The sequence below is a fragment of the Talpa occidentalis genome, unplaced genomic scaffold, assembly GCF_014898055.3.
Source record: "Talpa occidentalis isolate TD23 unplaced genomic scaffold, MPIMG_talOcc4v2.1 talOcc4.7, whole genome shotgun sequence".
Lineage (NCBI taxonomy): Eukaryota > Metazoa > Chordata > Mammalia > Eulipotyphla > Talpidae > Talpa > Talpa occidentalis.
Window position 1 is genome coordinate 132915630 of NW_023605083.1, and position 19128 is coordinate 132934757.

General features: G+C 48.2%; 1 protein-coding gene and 1 long non-coding RNA gene across 11 annotated transcripts in view; both read left to right on the plus strand.

The window, feature by feature from the left end:
* Positions 1–45: 45 nt before the first annotated feature.
* Positions 46–19128, plus strand: part of UNK (unk zinc finger) — a 30472-nt gene continuing 11389 nt past the window's right edge. The window contains exons 1-2 of one of the 2 annotated variants that reach the window (XM_037491451.2): positions 46–211; positions 18332–18541. In XM_037491451.2, the coding sequence (XP_037347348.1) occupies positions 108–211; positions 18332–18541 (314 nt within the window). In that variant the 5' untranslated portion in view covers positions 46–107. Of the gene's footprint in view, positions 212–17345; positions 17779–18331; positions 18542–19128 lie in introns of those variants that run through there. The other variant, XM_037491449.2, reaches the window with a different exon arrangement.
* On the plus strand, positions 687–17351 carry LOC119230386 (uncharacterized). Of its 9 annotated transcripts, XR_005121753.2 has the most exons (6): positions 1144–4565; positions 4847–5011; positions 5139–5245; positions 5660–5744; positions 5833–5849; positions 6227–7133. It is a non-coding gene; the product is annotated as an uncharacterized LOC119230386 (long non-coding RNA). The 9 variants fall into 9 exon arrangements; XR_008549431.1 differs by lacking the exons at positions 5139–5245; positions 5660–5744; positions 5833–5849 and adding exons at positions 7390–7569; positions 8098–17351 and having other exon boundaries at positions 6227–6320; XR_005121747.2 differs by lacking the exon at positions 5833–5849 and having other exon boundaries at positions 1145–4565.

The window sequence follows — 19128 nt, forward strand, 5'->3', positions numbered from 1 at the left end:
GGGTCTTCACGTTCTCGTGGCGCGGCGCAGGCGCACTGGGTCCTCGGCGCGGACCGCGCAGACTGAATAATAAAAGGGGAGCGGCGAAGAGGCAGGAAGACAGGACCATGTCGAAGGGCCCCGGGCCCGGCGGCTCCGCAGCTTCCTCGGCGCCCCCGGCCGCTACCGCTCAGGTGCTGCAGGCACAGCCCGAGAAACCGCAGCACTACACGTACGTAGAGCCCCCCCCGCCGCGCGCGCACGCCTGACGTCAGCGGCCAGCGTGAGTCACGCGCGCAGGGAGAGCGCGAGGCGGCCTCTCCCTCCCCCCTTCCTCCTCCTCCGGCCCGGCCCAGACCGGTTCCAACCTGCTGGGGCCGGTCCCAACTGCCTCCTACCGCCACCAAGCTCTGGTCGGGCCGTGGGGCGGGAAACTCGGTCCCCGCCGCCGAGTGGGGAAGGCGGGAGCGCCGGCTGCGGAGCGCACACACCTCAGGCCGGGCCTTCGAGGCCTAAGTGTTCCTCAGACCGTAAAACCACAGTCCCGGGCCCTGGCGGGGCGTGAGGCGTTCGCGGCGCCGCCAGGATGGTGCCTGCGGGCCGGCGCGAGCGCCACCCGCGAAGGACGCTGGCGTGAGGCCCCGGCCGGCGACCCCGCGTCCTGGGCGCGGGAGGCCTTTTGTGTGGCCGAGGCCCGAGCGCGCTCCGCCGCGGCCGCTCCCGCCTGAGTCCCCCTCAGCCGTCGCCCCAGCCCTGCTCAGGGGCCGGGGGGTCCGAGTGTGGCCTCGGCCCCACCGAGACGTGGCACCAGAGGGAGCCCCAGATGCTGACACTGCGGCCAGGGAGCTGGAAGGCCTCTCTGGGACTGGTGGGGACGTGCAGGTCCCTGCGGGGCCCTGAAGCGAGGTGCTTTGGGGGAGACGGACGAATCAGGCGGCCCCTCCGGCTGAGCAAAACGCTGCGAAGTGCCCCGAGGGCCCGCGAGCGGCGGCTCCCCACGGGCGCCCGAGGGACGCGCACCCCCGGCAGCGCCCCTGCGTGTGCCGGGCTCTGACATGTGGAGCCCGGAGTCGGCACCTCAGAGCCGCCCAGCGACGCCCCCTGCCGAGCCCAGGCCCGGGAGGCGGGAGGGAGAGGCAGGCAGGGGCGCCGAGGTTGGCGCTCGGAGGACGGGCCCGGGGGGAAACCGGGTCGGGGCTGGCAGCCGCGGCTGTGGGACGCGGGGCTGCTTGTTGAGGTTCTCTGCTGTTAGCGGATAAAACGTGAAACTTTGTGCACAGCGGCCTGACTCCTGTTGACTGTAACTTCCCCGACGTGGCCCGGTGGCCCTGGGGCCTCGCTGGCGCCCGCGGTGCCCCGGGGGTTTGGGGGAGCTGGTCTGCCCCAGAGTCCGGTCAGGTTGGGTGGTGCCGTCCCCGTTCGGACAGGGGCGAACTTCACATATTTGGACCTAGTTAGGTTAGGGGGAAGGGATGTTCTGAGCTAATCCCATGCTGGTGAGGACCCACAGTCAGGCACCCCGTTTTGTATCGGGGCTGCCCTGTAACAGTTACAGCCTCGTTGCCGGGGTCACCGTTGCAGTAAAACGCCTGTAACATTTTGAGGGATGTGAGTCTGGGTCGTGGCCACCGCTGCTCGCGCGCGGTGTCAGCGAGCTCGCGGGGGCCTGGGGGGCGTCTCGTCGAGGCGGGGTTGCTAGGTGAGGCGGGCAGCCGCGGTGCGAGTGTCGGCATCGGGGTCGTCGTCCTCCTGGTGCTCTCGGGTTGGAAATCTGCCCTTGTGGGGCAGATGCAGCGCGGTCACCCTGGCGCTCGCAGAGGCTTAAGAAAATCAGCAGCAGTCGATGCCCGAGCGCAGTTGGAAGTTGTAGGTGTTGCCGTCTCTTTATTTCCTGTTGTCTGTTCATTGGTGTGTGTGTTTATGTCTTTATTCCTAAAAATCAGAGATGGAAATCCGTTGTCTTCCTGGGTAGATTGAAGTGGTTATTTATTTGTCTTTCAAAGATTTATTTATTTATACAAGAACCGGGGTACAGGCCAGATGTGCAGGAGAGTGATGGCATCCACCAGAGTCAGAGCGGGGAACAGAACAGGCAGAGTGAGGAAGTACACTGCAGAGGGGAGCAGCGGGGAGACAGGAGGATGTGGGACCCTCGCCTGCCCAGCGCAGCCTCAACTGCCCGTGCCACCGGGGAGGCCCTGAAGTGATTATTTTGAAAACTTCATCCTCTTACCACCCCAGGCCTGAGGAACAGGGAGCGTCAGGGCACTTGTTGGCTCTGCTTTCTTTTCTTTTTCTTCTTTTTTAAGGTGAATCCATTTGTTGATTTTGAGGATGAGGGAACAAGATCATTTTGATTGTAGGATTCGCTATGTAATTTGGAGCCGCCTTGCATTGTTTCATTCATCTTCTTGCAGCATGAATTTCCAGATTTTGTCCCAAACTGAATATGACTTTACGTGTTACATTGATCCCATTGTTAAATACAGATATAGACCTTTTTTTTAGTGTTGTTACCTGTCAAGATTTTTTTTTACCTTTTAAGTCTTCTTTATTCTTTAATTTTGTGGGTTTTGTGCCTGCTATTATTTGAGATGATGTAATTCATTTTTGCAATAATCCAGAAGAAACTTGCATTAAAATTGAGCCTCAGTGATCATAATGGCAGACAATCTTGGCAACACAATTGAATCCACCAAAAGCAAAAATTGCCTTCCCATAGGTGTGCTTTCTTGCCCTTTATTCTTGCCCCACAACTAAAGTCTTAGGGTATGAGCCCTTTTCCTAAACCAAAATGATTATTCATAACATAGTCTGAAGGGTAATTATTTTGTTGGCATTTTTCCCTGAACTTTCTTTTTTTTTTTTGAGGGGAGGTTTATTAGGGAAAGGGACAGAAGAATAAAGGACACTTGCATAGACACAAGCGGACAGGAAGAGCTGCCCTGAAGGAACAGGTTTGCTCAGAGAGGCCTGCATGGTTGCAGGCAGGCGCTCATGAGGAGAGCGGCCTCCACTGAGGGAGGTCAGTGAGGAGAAGCCCTGGCATAGTGCAGGTAGGAGGGCTGCTGCCCTGAGAGGGAGAGAGTTGGTGAAAAGAAGCACCTGCATAGTCACAGGTGGGCAGTGGGAGTGCTGCCTTCCCTGAACTCTTGAACCATCTTGCTTTAAGGAAAACTGAAGTAAATAATCCTCTCATCAAATTGGTACAGCAAGTGTGTGTGCTAGACTGGAGGAATCCAACCCTTTTAGAAAGTGATGATTGCAAATTTTCCTGTGTTGTACTATGCCAGGTATTTGATTAGCACTTCGTAAAATGCTGGTGTGAGTATGTTAGTATTCTTCCAAGAACAGAATCACGTGACCTCGCAGTAGGTAATCCAGCTTCATTTAGAACAAATCCATTTTGTACGTTACATTTTTATTAAAAAAAGAACAAACAGACTTAAGAATGGGAAATTTTGGAGCACTTACAATCTGAAATGTATGTGCAAGGTTAGTTAACTTTGGGCTTTTTACAATATAATGATTATATTAGTAAGTATATAGTTGGGGAGAAAAACCAGCCACATGAGATACCCAGGTTTCTGACCTCATTATTTTGACTTTATAGGGAAATAAATCCCAGAGATATAAAATCATTTTTGGATTTTTTAAACTGTAGCTGATTCTGAGACTTCTTAATGCCCTTGTGTTAAAGGAAGACAAAATTCTAGTTTAGCGAAATTTTGTTTGAGTCTTCTGACCACTGGGTGAGTTCTTATAGATGGAGAAGAGATAACGTTAAAGTCTCATCTACCCAGGCATTTTAGTTTAGGACTGTTTCTTGGGCATCTTTAAATAAGCATAATGTAGCAGTACTATCATAGATAACTATTTCAAGGCAAATTTGTTACTTACATAAATGTCATGAACTTCACCTGACTGTGTTTGATTGTATTCTGGAAGTCAAGGAAATGAATATGTATTTAAATCATTTATTGCAAATCACAATAAAATTGTAAATACATTACCATAGTACAAGTTGTTGTATAACAGGAAGGCACTGGAAGCATTGGTTAACAACGTCAGTAAGAATGAGTTAAATTACCAATAACTATTTCTGGATCTTGTTTACTTGCTTATCAAAAAGAACTGACTCCTTGCAGGACAAAAATTCAGAACCCACTGTGGCCTCTCATCAAACCCATAGAATCCCTATTAATAAGTGTGAAGCGCCCATGCTGAGGATAGACTCAAGCTTAGCACCTAGCTAATATTTGCTATAATCTAAATTAATGATTAAAGTCAAGATTTGCTTAATGGTTAAGTTTTTTTGTTTTAATCCAGCTATGTTAGATACTAAAGAAGGCTTCCCCACAATCCATATGCATCTGCTTTGACTGGTGGTTTCTGTCAACCTACAAAGACTGTGACTTATTGGTGAGGGCAGCTGGACAACTCTGAGAGCAACTTAGAGAAATCCATCTTGGGCACACTCTATAAAGGAGCTCCTTCTGTGGAAATAGCACCCCAGATAAGTGCACAAAAGCAAGACACCCTCGTGGACCTACTTCCTCCCGCTTTCAACACCCTGCTGCCTGAAGGTGAGGTCTCCTTCCTGTGTGTCTTAGAAGCCATGCGCGCACGTAGGTCATGAGCGCACTGCAGCAGCCTGAGCAGCATACTTCTGCAGGCTTTCCCGCCAGACCTTTGCCTAAAGGTTGTTTCCTCATTAGGAGACTCTAGGTCAGGAGAGTGATAGAAGTAAAGTTGCATTTAAAGCTACATTACTTTCAGTAGCGAATTGGCCTAGGGATGATTTTCCCAAGTAGGGTAATATTTACATAATGATTACGTGTTTTCATGTTTTGTGTTTTTAATCCAGCTATGCTTGATACTAAAGGAGGTTTCCCTACATAAACATCTTCTATATTTTGAAATTGCAACTATGGACAGTTATGGCTAATCCTTATAGATTGTCTTCCCTTCTTTTAACATCTTGGATGAATTTGGGGCACACTAATGTGTTATGTGAAGATGGATGTTGAATGTAAGTTTCTCTGCTATTCTTAGCCAATATATAAAAATTACATTTAGCTTAATTGCAAAAAAAAGTCAAGATTTTAAGTTCATTATCTTTCTGGACACTGAAGCTTTTTTGTTTTCTTACCATATAGATAAATACTCTCTAGATTAACTCCACCCAACCATCTTTAAAAACCTGCATGGGCGCTAGACATAGCTGCAGAGAAACTGGGGATAAAATCAGTGCATGTGATAGTAGGTATGGGTTTGGGGGTGATGGAAATGTTTTGGAATTAGATCGTGGTGAACATACTTGAAATGGGCCTCCCTGGTGGCGCCAGGGGTTAAGTCTCAGCACCTTGAAGCTATCCAGCTATCCGCAGCCACTGCAGCATGAGTTCATTCCCCGGCCAGGGAGCTGACGCACATGGCGCAGCAGACCTCTCCCTTCTCCCCACTGCTCCCCTCAGCAGTGTATCTCAGTAGATCTGCCTGTTCTGTTCCCTACTCTGTCTCTGGTAAATCCTCTCACCCTCCCACGCCTCTGGCCTACACCCCAGCTCTTGTAAGCTTAAATAAATTTTTTTTTAAAAAAAGAATCCTTGAAATGTAAACTTTAAAATGGTAAATTTTTATGTTGTGTAAATGACATCCTCTCATTTTTTTTTTTAAGGGTTGAAAAGATAACCCTTTGAGTGCATAGAGTTTGGAGCCCCTATTACTCGAGGGACATTAGATAATATGGCCAGACAGCACAGGTCAGTACAGGAAAGCCTGCATTTTGTTAAAAGCTGAGTGCCCTTTTCCCAGACTTCCCAGTGACTTAGTCCCATGTACCCATTTTAGATGAGTGTCCCGATGCCGTAAGTCTGCGAAGATGCTTTTGAGATAAGTGAAGTTTGAGATTCCTAGTTGATATTAGTTGTGCTTTAACTTGTGTAGTATCAGTATCGGAACTGATACTCATTATGAGGAACAAGCAGGTTGTCCCCAATGCCTTTGCAAAATGGATTGTGTTTAGTTCCCGTGGTGGGTGGAATGTAGAAGAGAAGGTGCTGTCCTACTAAATGTAGGATTCCCTCCTCCAGTGTTGTAATGATGGTTTGAATGCTCCCATGGCATCCTTGAAGGATAAATCATGTTTTAGGCATTTAAGATGATTATCAGTGGCTGTAATCACAAACTTTTTTACTATTTCTCTATAAAATTCCTCAACTTTCACCCCTTTTTTCTTTGCCAGTGTGTAGAATTTGACAGCAGTATCAAGAACTGATGAGGAGGAGAAGATGGAAAGGAGTCTAGCGACTTAAAAATCTCATAGCATTCTCTGTGAGGTGACCTTTTCCTGTTGGTGGCTCAATTTATTTAGGTGATAAAGAAGATACTAAGGCCTGTGACAGTATCATCACGTCATATCTGAATTTGTTGAAATGTTTTCCTCTTTTTCCTTGTTCTTTATATCACAGTTTGCTTTTTATGTTCGACTCATTTGTTTCCCATGAGTATTTGAAACACCGTATGGCCACCCTAAGTCTGAACAAAATGACTTCTAATGAGGAAGGGGAAGACCTGTGTTCCTACCTTCCTGTGAAATTTTGGCCGTTCATTAAGCTGCTACCCCTATTGAAGAAAAGTAGTTATGCTTAGAAAAGAAGAGGCTGATAAAAAAAGTTTATCGTGGTCTTTTATGACTCAGTGGTTTGAAGTAGTAGTTTTTATATCTAAACTTTTAATTTTGGTAACAACATATCTGTTCTATGTCATTTCTCCTGATAAGAGGTACCAGGTATTTGGTAGCTGAGTATTTGTATAAATCAAACCTACTCAGCCATATATGTTAGACTGCTACTTATATTAAAAAAAGAAAAAACACTTAAATTTGATAGTAAATTTTACTGTTGAATGAAGAATATAATGAATACCTAAAATGCATTTTAAATATACAGTATGTTAAACATTTCTATTATTACTTTTAGTAACTTAACGGTATTACAAGTTTGACCTGTCAAAAACTGACATATTTTAGGGCCTCCCCGGTGGCGCAGCGGCTGAGCACTGGGTTGCGAAGCTGCCCACAGCCTCTGCAGCGCCGGTTCGATCCCCGGCTGCTCCCCGGCCACCGGAGGAGGGTCCCACATGGCGCGCAGACCTCTCCTGCCGCCCGCTGCTCCCCTCAGCAGTGTCCTTCGGTCCTTCTGGCTGCTCTGCTCCCCGCTCTGGCTCTGGTGAATTCTCTCACCCTCCCATGCTTCTGACTGTGCCCAGTGCTTGTATGTATGTATGTATAAATCAATCAATCGATCAATCAATCAATAAATCTTTAAAAAAAAAAAAACTGACATTTTAAACAGCTTCTAGAGACTCACGTATACATATTTGCTGCTGCTCTTGTTTTTCCTTTAGCTCAATAAAGAAAAGCATAGTTAGCAGTTGTGGTGGCAAGTACTGACTCCGGGGCCAGACTGTCGAATTGAAGCCCAGCTCTGCCTCTTACTGGCTGTGGGCCTTTGAGCAAGTGACTTCCGCTTTGGGTGACACTTTCATGTGGATAGTGCCTGTCTCCTGGGGCTGTATGAGGGTTAGGTGAGTTGATACATGCAAAGTGCTTAAAACAGCTCCTGGCACTTAGCACAGTAAGTGCTGTTCTTACCTGTATTTGAACAAGACCCAAGTTACTGTTGTCATTTGCATTGCTGTCCCCTTCGGCAGCCTTACTCCAGGGCTTCCTTCAGCCACCTCTGCACTAAGGGACATTCTCTGGCTTTTAGGGCACATGTGGGTCAGTATTGTCCTCAGAGCACACGCCTCTCTTCCACATGGGTGGGACTTTTTCTTCAGTTGCCATCTCTGTGTAGCCTCCATCAAAACTGCTTTTATCCTTCATGATCGATTTGTGTTCTAAATGGATCCACTGCACAAAATAATACATCATTTAAACTTAATATATTAGAAAATGTTCAAATTGGAGGTATTTCAGTCCAGCTATATACAGAAAGACTTTGAATCAAGTTGTTATCTAGAAAGAATGAATTAGGATTTTTAGTACTACTCACATATTCTCCAAAATCAGTGTTATGACTGACCTCTCACTTGAACTTTTTCTCCTCTTAGCACTTCCAGGATCCTTGGAGTGAGAAAGTAGGATCCAGTTCTTGTTAGTCCTTGGGGCCAGGACAACTCCCAGGCGTCAGATCTTTCCCAGTGAAGAGGGGCCGAAGTAACTTGCCAGTGAGAGAGGCTCCCGGACCTCAACATCCATGCTTGTTTAAGTGCCTGCAGTGCTGTTGCGGAGGCATCCTTTGTATGGGCCTGTGTGTGGGGAGAGTCTGTAGCTAGGGGCTTCATACACCTCTAAGGTTTAACTGTTTCTGCTGCTTGGCTAAAAGCCAGTTACAAGATCAAAGCTGCCCTAAAAGTTCAGACACACTCAGAAACTCACTAGATACTTACTTTGAGGGAATAATATTCTCTGAGCTTTTTCTGCCAGAGAGAATGTTCTAAAGCAGGATCATTTCAGAAGATTTGGAAGCCAAATCCCTGTAGCCATACAATGCTTTAACAGAATCATCCAATTATTTGCCAACCTCCAGTTTTGGCTTTGTTTGGCCTGGCTTTTTAGTTGTTAACTCCCACTGGTGGTTATTGTTACAAAGTTATATGGTTTCTGGGTTATGTTTGGTGTCAAAACAATGTGTATTTATGTCCTTATTAACATTGAATCTAGAACTGCTAGTAGTTTACCTAAAGCTTTTCAAAAAGGAAAGATTTTCTAGCATTGTAAGGAGTGTGTGTGTGTGTGTGTGTGTGTGTGTGTGTGTGTCTGCGCATGCATGCGCCACACACACTTGGATAATTTATTTAAGATTCTTAATCTCTTTATATGATCTATTATTCTCCCTGAAGTAAAAAAAAAAAAAGTTCTCAACCCTTAAAAGAATGATTTTTTTTTTTTTTTTTTAATTTTTTTTTTTTGTGTGCGACCCCTGCCAGTGGCCGGGAATCGAACTGGCACTGCAGAGGCTGCGGGCACCCTTGCAATGTAGCGCTCATCCGCTGCGCCACCAGAGGAGGCCCAAGAATGAATATTTGATAAGCTATGAACTATGATCTCTGTGACTAAATTTCTTTTTAGGAGTTATCTGTGGGGAAGAAAAAAAAATGGCCGTAGGGCTACTATGAGTATAGAGACTAGCGGATTACAGGTTGGGGTCGCTGAGCCTTTGGTTATTACAATGGACTCTCCAGTGGTTTCTGGGTTGGTTGGTTGGTTGGTTGGTTGGTTGGTTGTTTTTTCTTTGCTAGTTTACAACCCTTTCATATCGTGGTTAGATGTCAATAAAGATTTTTTTTTAAAGAATGTTTAAGAATAGGATTATTTCTTATAATTTGAGATCTTATTTCTGATAAAGCTTTATAAATAGCTTTAAAAAGGCAAAATTCAGTTTTTATAAAATTGGCTACGATAAAGTTGAACAACTAGTGGCTTCTTAGGGATATGGGCTTATATTTCTAGTTGCCAGATTTCTGCCACCCTCTGTGAGTGGCTCACAAGACTGAGTGCCGAGTGCTCAGTGGGCTCCCCTCAATCGGACGCTTTGTCCGTGACCTCCAGGTTAAGGGACATACAGGGTGGGGGTCTTCTATCTGCTCAGTCTGTTACCCCCATTTTGTTGGGCTCACATCTCCATTCGCTGTTCATACTGCATTTTATCAGGCCGCAGCACTTTGTCTTCTCATTACTTCTCCTGATGCCGTCAGCAGCAACATCTTGCTTGTTTGCCTCTTTATACAAATCTGACCATTCTACATACATGTCTTCGTAAGATGTTGCAGATGATAAACTTGGGACTTAACCATGAAGAAGTTTCTGGTTTCTGAATTTCCAGAAGCATGTAACTCAGAGGTCAGCATTGCTTCTTAGCACACAGCTGCTGTGGACAAGGCATGTACCACTTGGATAGACAGAGCTATACACAAAGCATTTGGCATAGTATTTCAGTTGAAATGTGCTAGGGCCAAACTGGCTGTGTTCTCACAGTGCAGTGAGAATATGGGGGGCGGGGGGCTGGTGATTAAACCACTGTACAGTCAGGGAGCCCAGAAAAGTCGGAGAGTGAACCCCACATGGATGGAAAGTACAGAGAGGTGAGGGGAGCATATGGTGTGTTGGGGAATACCAGCTCCTCAGATCCGAGGTCGGCGAACTACGGTTCACATGCCAAATCCAGCCCGCCACCTGCATTTGTGTAACCCAGGAGCTAAGAAGTGGTTTTCACTTCTATGACACAATGAAAATCAAATTTTGGCATCCATAAATAAAGCTTTATTGCAATCCATGCTGATTGGTTTACAGATTTGGATTTTTTAGCACCTCAGAGTGAAGTGATTGTAGCAGAAACCGACCGTGGCAGTCTCAGGCTTTGCCCTGCTGTCCAGTGCCATGGACAGCAGCCCGCCACCATGGTGTGTGAGTTCTTCATCCGCTTGGAATGGCATGCTTTTAGGGCGCAGTGCAGTGTGGATTATTAGGAATTACAGAGTAGGCCTATTTTTAATAAAAAAGAACAGTAGGGAAAATGTCAGTGTTGTTACTCTCAGCAGCAGCACAGTGCCCCCAGCTGCCAGCAAGGCAGTGGTCAGAAAAGTTGGGACATTTTTAAAGGGACTCCGTCATCGCAGCAGAACTTCTTCACCAACATGAAAACGAGGCTACAACTGAAGTAAGTTTCCTAGTGGCTCATTTGTCAGTCAACCATTTACTGATGTTGAATTTCGTAAATTGTGCTTGCAGCAGCTGAAGAAATGTGTCCAGAGAAAACAAACTGCTTTAGGAGTGTCAGCCTTTCAGCAGGAACGATTTCTCAAAATGTTGATGTCATTGGGAGCAACATAAATAGTCAAAGAAGGAGACAGTGACTGCCTGCAGTTTTCCTTGGCCATTGATGAGTCAGCAGAGGTTGCTGTTACTGTTCAGTTATTCTGGAATCAAGGCTACCTTTCAAGTGACTGAGGTGCTGGCCTCTGAATAGATACAATAGCAGCTTTTGAGGATGGTCTCCAGAATGTTGAGAAAATGCTAATGTAGGCGACCTAAAGTATGATCTGCTAATGGCAACACTATCAGTTACAAGTGGTGATAGTAAGAAAATGTGTGGAGGGCCTCCCCAGTGGCACAGGGGTTCAAGTCTCAGCGCTATCAAGCTGTCTCAGCCACTGCAGCCTGAGTTTGATCTCTGGCCAGGAAGCTGACCTACATGTGGCAACAGACCTCTCCTGTCTCCCCGCTGCTCTCTGGTGAATCCTCTTACCACCACCCCCGCACCTCTGGCCTGCACCCCCCCCATGTTTCTATGCATAAGTAAACAAATCTTTAAAAAAAATGTGTGGAGCAGAAAAAGTCTTAAATGAACAAATTTACAAAGTTTATAGCCTATGAATGTGTAAGGTGCTTAAAGCCTGTGGTTATTCATTGTGTTATTCATCAGCAGGCACTTGGCAGGATGCTTGACTCTATTATTTGTTAATGAACCATTTGGATCAGTGAAGAACTTGGGGATTTAACCATCAATCCCATGAATTTTTGTCAGAAATAGATGCTGGGTATTGTGATACATCCCACTATACAACAGTTTGATGACTTAGCAGTAACGTTTTCTTGCAGTTTTTTCAGTTCAGGGCTGAGATTGAAAAAAAATTATTTTAAAGATTTATTTATTTATGCATACAAGAGCTGGGGTACAGGCGAGCAGCACACAAGACAGGAGAGGTCTGTCTCATCATGTGGGTTTCTCCCTGGCCGTGGAACCGGTGCTGCAGAGTCTGCAGATTGCGTCATAGTGCGGTGGTGCTTAACCCCTTGCGCCATCAGGGAGACGCGGGATTGAAATTTTTGTAGATGAGAGAAATCATTCTCAGACATAACTGAATGGCTCTGGAAATTAGTTTTGCTGTAGACTTGGTAACTTTTTTTTTTATGAATTCACCCTGAAATTATGAAGCAGAATATCACTTATATGTAAGCCTTACATTGCAGTGAGGTAATTTCAACACTAACTAAATTCTAAATTATGTCAAACTGCCTTCCTGTGCTGTCAAAAGTTAAAACGGAGCTGATTCCTCATTCCTATACTTATTTACCCCGCTATGATTTCAAACACACTACAGTTCTACCAGTGATTTTATATCTTGGTGTGACTGCAAAAGAAATGCCCCTATTTTAGGATCCAACTAAGGAGTTTATATCAAAACTTACATTGGAAGTGATTAAAAGGCCAGTAGCAAACTGTAATAGAATCTATAAATGTCTTAGAAACAGACATACTCAAAATCATGCTTAGGGGATGAGGTTGGCACTCAGCACCTATGTATGTGAAAGACATTTCTAAAAATGAAAAATGTAAAATCTTATTCAGAGTCAGCACTAACATTTGCAGCTCGATATTTGCAATCAGTTTTGAACATTTGCAATCAGTTTTGATATAAGAATCAACAACTTTGTAGATTTTATTATCCCCACCCCCAAAAAATCCTTTCTTACTTTGTTAATGTATGATTTTATTTTGCATTACGCAAATATTAAACATCCACTAGTCAGATGAATGACAAGCAATATAAGACATTTTCTATAATTAAACAATTTCTCAGGTTTTAGTCTATTTAAGAATTAACTGTGGAATTTGTCTTAGAATTGCAGATTTTGAGGCCTAGTCCCAGATTTTAATTTAGTAGGACTGTAGTGGAGCCTAAGAACTTGCAAATTATTGACCAACTCTGTGACTCTGCTAGGAGATAGATTATTATAGCTTGCTCTTTTTTCTTATGTGAACTACATAAATGGATGATGAGTAGGAGAATGGACATTAATAAGAACAGCAAAGGCGAGGCCAGATTGTTTTAGCCAAAGCTAAGCTGTTTTAGCCTCACTTATATAAAAATTTCAGATTAGAAAGACTAAGTGTCAAACTGAAAAACCCAGAGATTAGAATTTGGAAATTGTCTAAGGGCTTGAAATAGGGGTTAATGATGAGAGTGATTTTCTAGGGATGCTGACGTGGTGGGATGAACTATAAATAGCTGGAGAGCAAGAAGGTTTGCAGGAGGTGGTAAAGTGAGCATCGAGGAGTCACCAACAAGGACATGGGTGAAGGAAATGGGTGTGTCCGACTTCTTCACGTACTAAGGATGGGAAGTTAACGCTGTCCACCTCCTTACAGAACATGTACCATAAGTAATAGCAGCCGTGTGAACAGTAAGGCGACATCTTGAACAGGTTTTTCAGCTGGTACTCGGTGATTCTGGAAAGGCCACGAGAGAGAAGCAGCGGTCTGCGTTGCCCTCGTTGATGAGGTTCTGAGAAGAGAATTTTCTTTATTTTCATGACGAAAAGTGTTTGAAGGAGAGTTTTTGATGCCCAGAACTTGATTCATTTCCTTCTGAAGCTTTGCATCGCCTTTTCTGTGGCAAGTGGAGAGTGCAGTTTTGACACTAACAAAAAAAAGTCCATTCTCTCCACTAGACTGTATTACCAAACATTGTAGTCAGTTATCTTTATTTTTCTTTTCTTTTTTTTTTTTTTTGTAGTCAGTTATTTTTTATTTCATCAATAAAAATTTGTGGAAATTTGGCTTCTCATTATGTTGGTACAGAACATCTCGGTTTGGCCCTCGAAGTCTAAAACACTATCCGGTATTTTATTTATTTATTTTTTTAATAGAGGCATGTTTTATTTCTTTGTTTGTTTGTTTTGTTTATACATGCACTGGGTACAGTCAGAAGCGCAGGAGGGTGAGAGAATTCACCAGAGCCAGAGCAGGGAGCAGAGCAGGCAGAAGGACCGAAGTACACTACTGAGGGGAGCAGCGGATGGCAGGAGAGGTCTGCGCGCCATGTGGGACCCTCCTCTGGTGGCCAGGGAGCTGCCAGGGATTGAACCGGCGCTGCAGAGGCCGCGGGCAGCTTTGCAACCCAGCGCTCAACTGCTGCGCCACCAGGCAGGCCCCCTATCCGGTATTTTAGAAAAAGTTTGCAGAAAAAGTTGGCTGACCCTGCTCTGGAGTGTGGTGTGCTGGGCAGGGTGAGGAGCTGGCCAGTGGCGGCTGGGCAGGTAGAGTTGAGGAGGCTGTGCGGGCCCCTCCTCTGGCAGCGGGGAGCTAGATGCGCTTTAGGGCACCAGCTGCTTGCTCCCTGTTGTCTCCAAACTTGCCAGGTTTTCCTGTCAGGCATCTTAACAGTCTTCTGTTTCGTCACTGCTGAGGGCAGCAGCGGGGCGGCAGGAGAGGTCTGCTGGGCCGTGTTGGTCAGCAGCCTGGCTGGGGGTCAAACTCCTGCTGCAGTGGCTGCTGATAGCTTCACAGTGCTGCGACTTAACCCCTTGTGCCACCAGGGAGGCCCTGATTTGAAAAGTTTTTAAAGAAAAGTATTAGTTTAGCAAAGCAGTTTAGCAGTGTGGTACGGGAAGAAAATTTACCAAAAAGCTAATGTTATTTGTAGTGGGATTGAGGGTGATTTTCGCCCTTCTCCAAATTCTTTTGTAAAGTGGCTGTTTCTCTCATGACAATATTTAACATTTACAGATAGACGGTGAGTAGGATCGAGTGAGTGATGTCCCAGGAGGGAAGGACACCTTTGATGCGAAGCCAGCCCCAGCGGGGTGGACTCCAGAGACTGTTCTTCAGCCAGGGGGCTGCGCTCACAGTTGCTGCCCCTCTGCCCGCGGGTCAAAGGGTGGCTTTCTCCGCCGAGCCGAGCCCAGGGCCTCTCGCGGATCTTGACTCATCCCAGCCCCTGAGACGGCGCGCGGGGAAGCTAGCCTGTGTTTCTCTGCTCGGCGCTTACCCTCGAGCGTGGTGGGTCTTCTGGGAGGTGGGGGTGTGAGGAATTCAGCCCCATGGCCCTGTCCCCTCTCGCCCCCTTCTTGGTTAGACCCCACAGTTTGAGTTGCCTGAGAGTTGGCTGAACTGAGGAGTGTGCCTCAGCCTATTGGTTTCTTAGCTCTCGTGCTTTCAAACCTGTGAGGTGGCTCCACGGGTCGGGCTTCAGGGAGTGCATTTCCATGGGAAATTGAGGTTTCGTCCCAGTGCATGAGAATAGGAGCGCGCCTGTCCTCGCCTTCCGGCCCTGGGCTGCCTGTTCACCGGCTGGAGGGGCCGCGCGAGGAGGGGAAGGCTAGCCACCCCTTCCGGCGCTCAGGTCGCGGTGGCACGGCTCTGAGTGACTTACGCACAAGTTTAGACTCTTGCCTCGTCTGGTCATAGTGGGTTGAAAGTGGGTGCTCTTCCCCCAAGATCCGGTCACGCAGCCCCTCCCCCATGCGGGCTTCCTGCAGGGAAGTCTGCCCCCTCCCTCAGGGACCATTTTCTGCACTGTCAAGCCTTTCACAAGGGAAGGACACGGTTTCCAGCGCTCAGTGCCCTGCCTGCTGGTGCCTTGTAGTGTTGCCTTGTGGACTCGGCCTGTCATTTGGCAGACTTGGCATTTTAACCCTGCCTCATTGAAGGCACTGTGGTGACTTCTTAGATGCTTGCTCTCAGGACTTTATAATTTAGTAGAGAAAAGTACACACATTTTAATATGCAGTGCAGGGTAAGGGCTGTAAGTGTCTAGACGAGTGACGTAAACACTTGGAGAGGATTACTTACCCCTGAGGACAAGGGCAGGCAGGGAGGAGAGTTGAGACCTCAAGGAAGGCTTCATGGAGGGGTGCCTCAGAACAGTGTTGAGTTCAGCCTTGACAGATTTCTACAGGTAAGGAAGGGGACAGGAACGCTAGGCAAGTTACAGCTCTGTTTGCCAAACGCCAAGAACTCCAGCTTCACGGCTGGCATGGAGAGGAACCGGGGAGCCGCGGCGGAAAGGCACGTTGAGCCTGGAACGCCAGGCTGAGCAGTGGGTGCTCATCAGTTGCTCCTGGGGTTGCTGAAGGTGTTTAAGAAAGTCCCTTCACTGTGAGCTCCAGGACGAGCACAGCCCTGTGCAGTGTAAATTGGACGGGAAGGGCTGAAGCAAAGAGACAGGTTTACTGGAAGGTGCCAGGCTCCTGACCCGTGGCAATGGGGTGGAAATGAAGAGGCTTAAAATGAGGTGATGTGTTTCCTCTGTCCTCTCTGGCATCCCTGCTTCTCGTGCCCTCAAGCCACAGCATCTATGTGTGGCGCTGTGGACATGGCTGCCGCAAGTAGGCAGGCTGCCCAGTACCTTCTCCAAAAGGACAAGGTTGTGCCCAAACCAGGGGCAGCACATCCTAGGGTTCTTCCCCTGAGGGGAGTTCTCCCACCTCCCTAGGTGGACACGGAGGGCTGACACCAAACAGGCACTGCTCTCAGGGATGCCTGATTAGGCAAATAAAAACACGGTGCCAGTTAGATCAGAATTCAGATACACAATAGGTCAGTTGTACGTTTTCTCATGAAATACTTGGTGTATCTGAGATTTCTCTTTCACTGAGTGTCCTGTACGTGATCTGCCCATCCTGACCACATCCAGCTCCTGGCCCGGGACTCCACAGTGCCCTCTGCCATTCCCACCTGTCATCTGCTGAGTGAGTCTCAGCAGGAACAGTCAGGGCGCTGCCCACGAGAGGGACCAGCCTAGTTTGGGGGATTGGTATCGCAGTTCAGTGCCCAGGGGACAGGAAAGCTTGAGGCCCTCGCCTTCCTGAATTCTGTGCAGTGTCTCAGAATGGGCCTGGGGTTTGTGGTAATAACCCTAAAATTGGGCTCCTCCCATGCCTCACCTCATCATTTCTCCTGTACCTCAGTTTTTCCCCTCTCGTATCCCACAAAGGCACTTCAAGTTCTTGGACCCAGACATACCATTTCAAAGCTCATGGTGTTCCCTTTGCCTGAAACACCCCACATTCTTCACCCTCCTTCCACCTTCCTCTGTCCAGCCTGGGTCAAGGACACTCCTCTGGGTTCTCAGAGCCTGAACAACCTCGCTTGTAAGCGCCCGTGAAAATGTGGGTTACCTGGTATGGCTGGGCCCTGCTCCTCATCAGTGTCCTCGGTGCCCACACTGCCCTCACCTAGTAGGTGCTCAGTAAAGATGTGCTGAATGAGCACGATTGGATTTGGAGGCTTAACTGCCAGTTAACTCCCTCACCCTAGTTGTGCCCTTTGGGGAGCACCCTGTCCCAGCCTCTCCTTGCCAGTACATACCTGCACACTTAAGATGGGGGGTGGGGTGGAGGTTCAGCTCTTCATTCGCATTAAAGAAAGTCTTGTCCCTGACCTTACCTGTCCCCACACCTTCCGTGTGCCCAGTGGGCACTCAAGACACTGGCGAGACTGCCTTACCTGCTAGGTTCTGCACACACCCTCACCTTCTAGAACCATCTTTGCTGGCATCAAATGCCTTTTTTTTTTTTTTTTTTTAAATATTTATTTATTTATTTATACAAGCACTGGGTACAGTCAGAATCATGGGAGGGTGAGAGAATTCACCAGAGCCAGAGCGGGGAACAGAGCAGGCAGAAGGACCGAAGTACACTGCTGAGGGGAGCAGCGGGCGGCAGGAGAGGTCTGTGTGCCATGTGGGACCCTCGCCTGGCGACTGGGGATCGAACCTGCGCTGCAGAGGCTGCGGGGTTGCTTCGCAACCCAGCGCTCAACCGCTGCGCCACCAGGGAGGCCCCTCAAATGCCTTCTGTCAAACAGCTTGTTGCCCACGTTAGGGCTTCAGAGAATGAATAGAGAACTGCACTGCCTGTTTGTCTCCCCTGCCCCTCCCTGAACCTAAGAGCCCGCCTACGTGGACACATAGAGCTAGTGGACACCGCGTGTGTTCTGGGATGGGGTAAGTGGGTCTGGCTCCCTTCTCCGGGTGTGTCGAGGGTGTCTTTGCTATTAACATTCAGGGCAAAGGGGAGAGATGATGGTTGGGAGGAGACCTCCCCCCCAGTCCCCAGGTCAGTCAGGCTGCAAATCACTCCACTGCTGCAGCACTCGTGTGAGTACTGGGGTCAGGCCAGTACTGGGGTCAGGGCACACCTACCTGGTGAGTGCTGGGAATGTCTGGGAGCCATTTATTGTCCAGAGGACATCTTGTGACCTGGGCGGTCGGCCCTCACCCCGGAGCCCCAGGCCCATCCTTGTGACAGATGGGTGCAGCCTCTGGGGACTGGCAGGTGGGTGTGGGCCGCAGGGAATGCCACGGGAAGCTGGGAGTGGCTCCTCACACTCCTGGAACCTCAGAGAGGGCACAGAGAACAGACCCCGAGGTCTGGCTCTGCACTGTGCTTTGAAGTCTCGGTGGAATGCACACCCAGAGCAGGGCCCTCGGGGGACGTGGCAACTAACTTCTTGCTGGGAAGAGGGACTTAACTCTTGGCTTGGGGCTCTCCCCGCAGGTACCTGAAGGAGTTCCGCACGGAGCAGTGTCCGCTCTTCGTGCAACACAAATGCACGCAGCATCGGCCCTACACCTGCTTCCACTGGCACTTTGTGAATCAGCGACGCCGCCGGTCCATCCGTCGTCGGGACGGCACTTTCAACTATAGCCCCGACGTTTACTGCACCAAGTACGACGAGGCCACTGGCCTCTGCCCGGAGGGCGACGAGTAAGTGCCCCCGCCCCCCCAGCCTGCCTCTACGGGAGCCCCGCGTTCCCTGGGCCATATGTCCTCCAAGTAGGCCAGGGGACACAGGAAACCTGGAGGCGTGGGAGAGGCCTCTCCAGCCTGGCCGCCTCTGCACGGCCTGGACCTGGACTCCAACCTGGCATCCTCTGGGCAGACCCTTCCCCTTGCTCTGCTTTTGGGAAACCCTCCACAGGCCTGTCTCCCGCTAAGCCTGAGGGCCACATCTCAACCAAAGTGGCTCCCTGCGCATTCTTTCCTCATCTGTGCAGCTCTCAAGAACCCCCTCCCCAGCTCACCACTACCCGCTCACCCACCCCCTTCCAGCTGGGCAGGCTCTTTCAAGGCAGAGCCTCTCTAGTTCCTCAGATCCCCCAGATGTTTACTACAGAGCTCTGGGGAGAGACGGGTGCAACACGCAAGTAAGGAGGCGGCATGCCTGGGACGCTCAACGCTGCTTGTCACTTACTGACCTTGCAGAGGTGGTGACGGGCAGCCAGGGCCTCTCTGGATGCAGCTCACTGCATGCCTCTGTAGCAGCTCTTCTCACAGAAGTCACGGCCTATGGC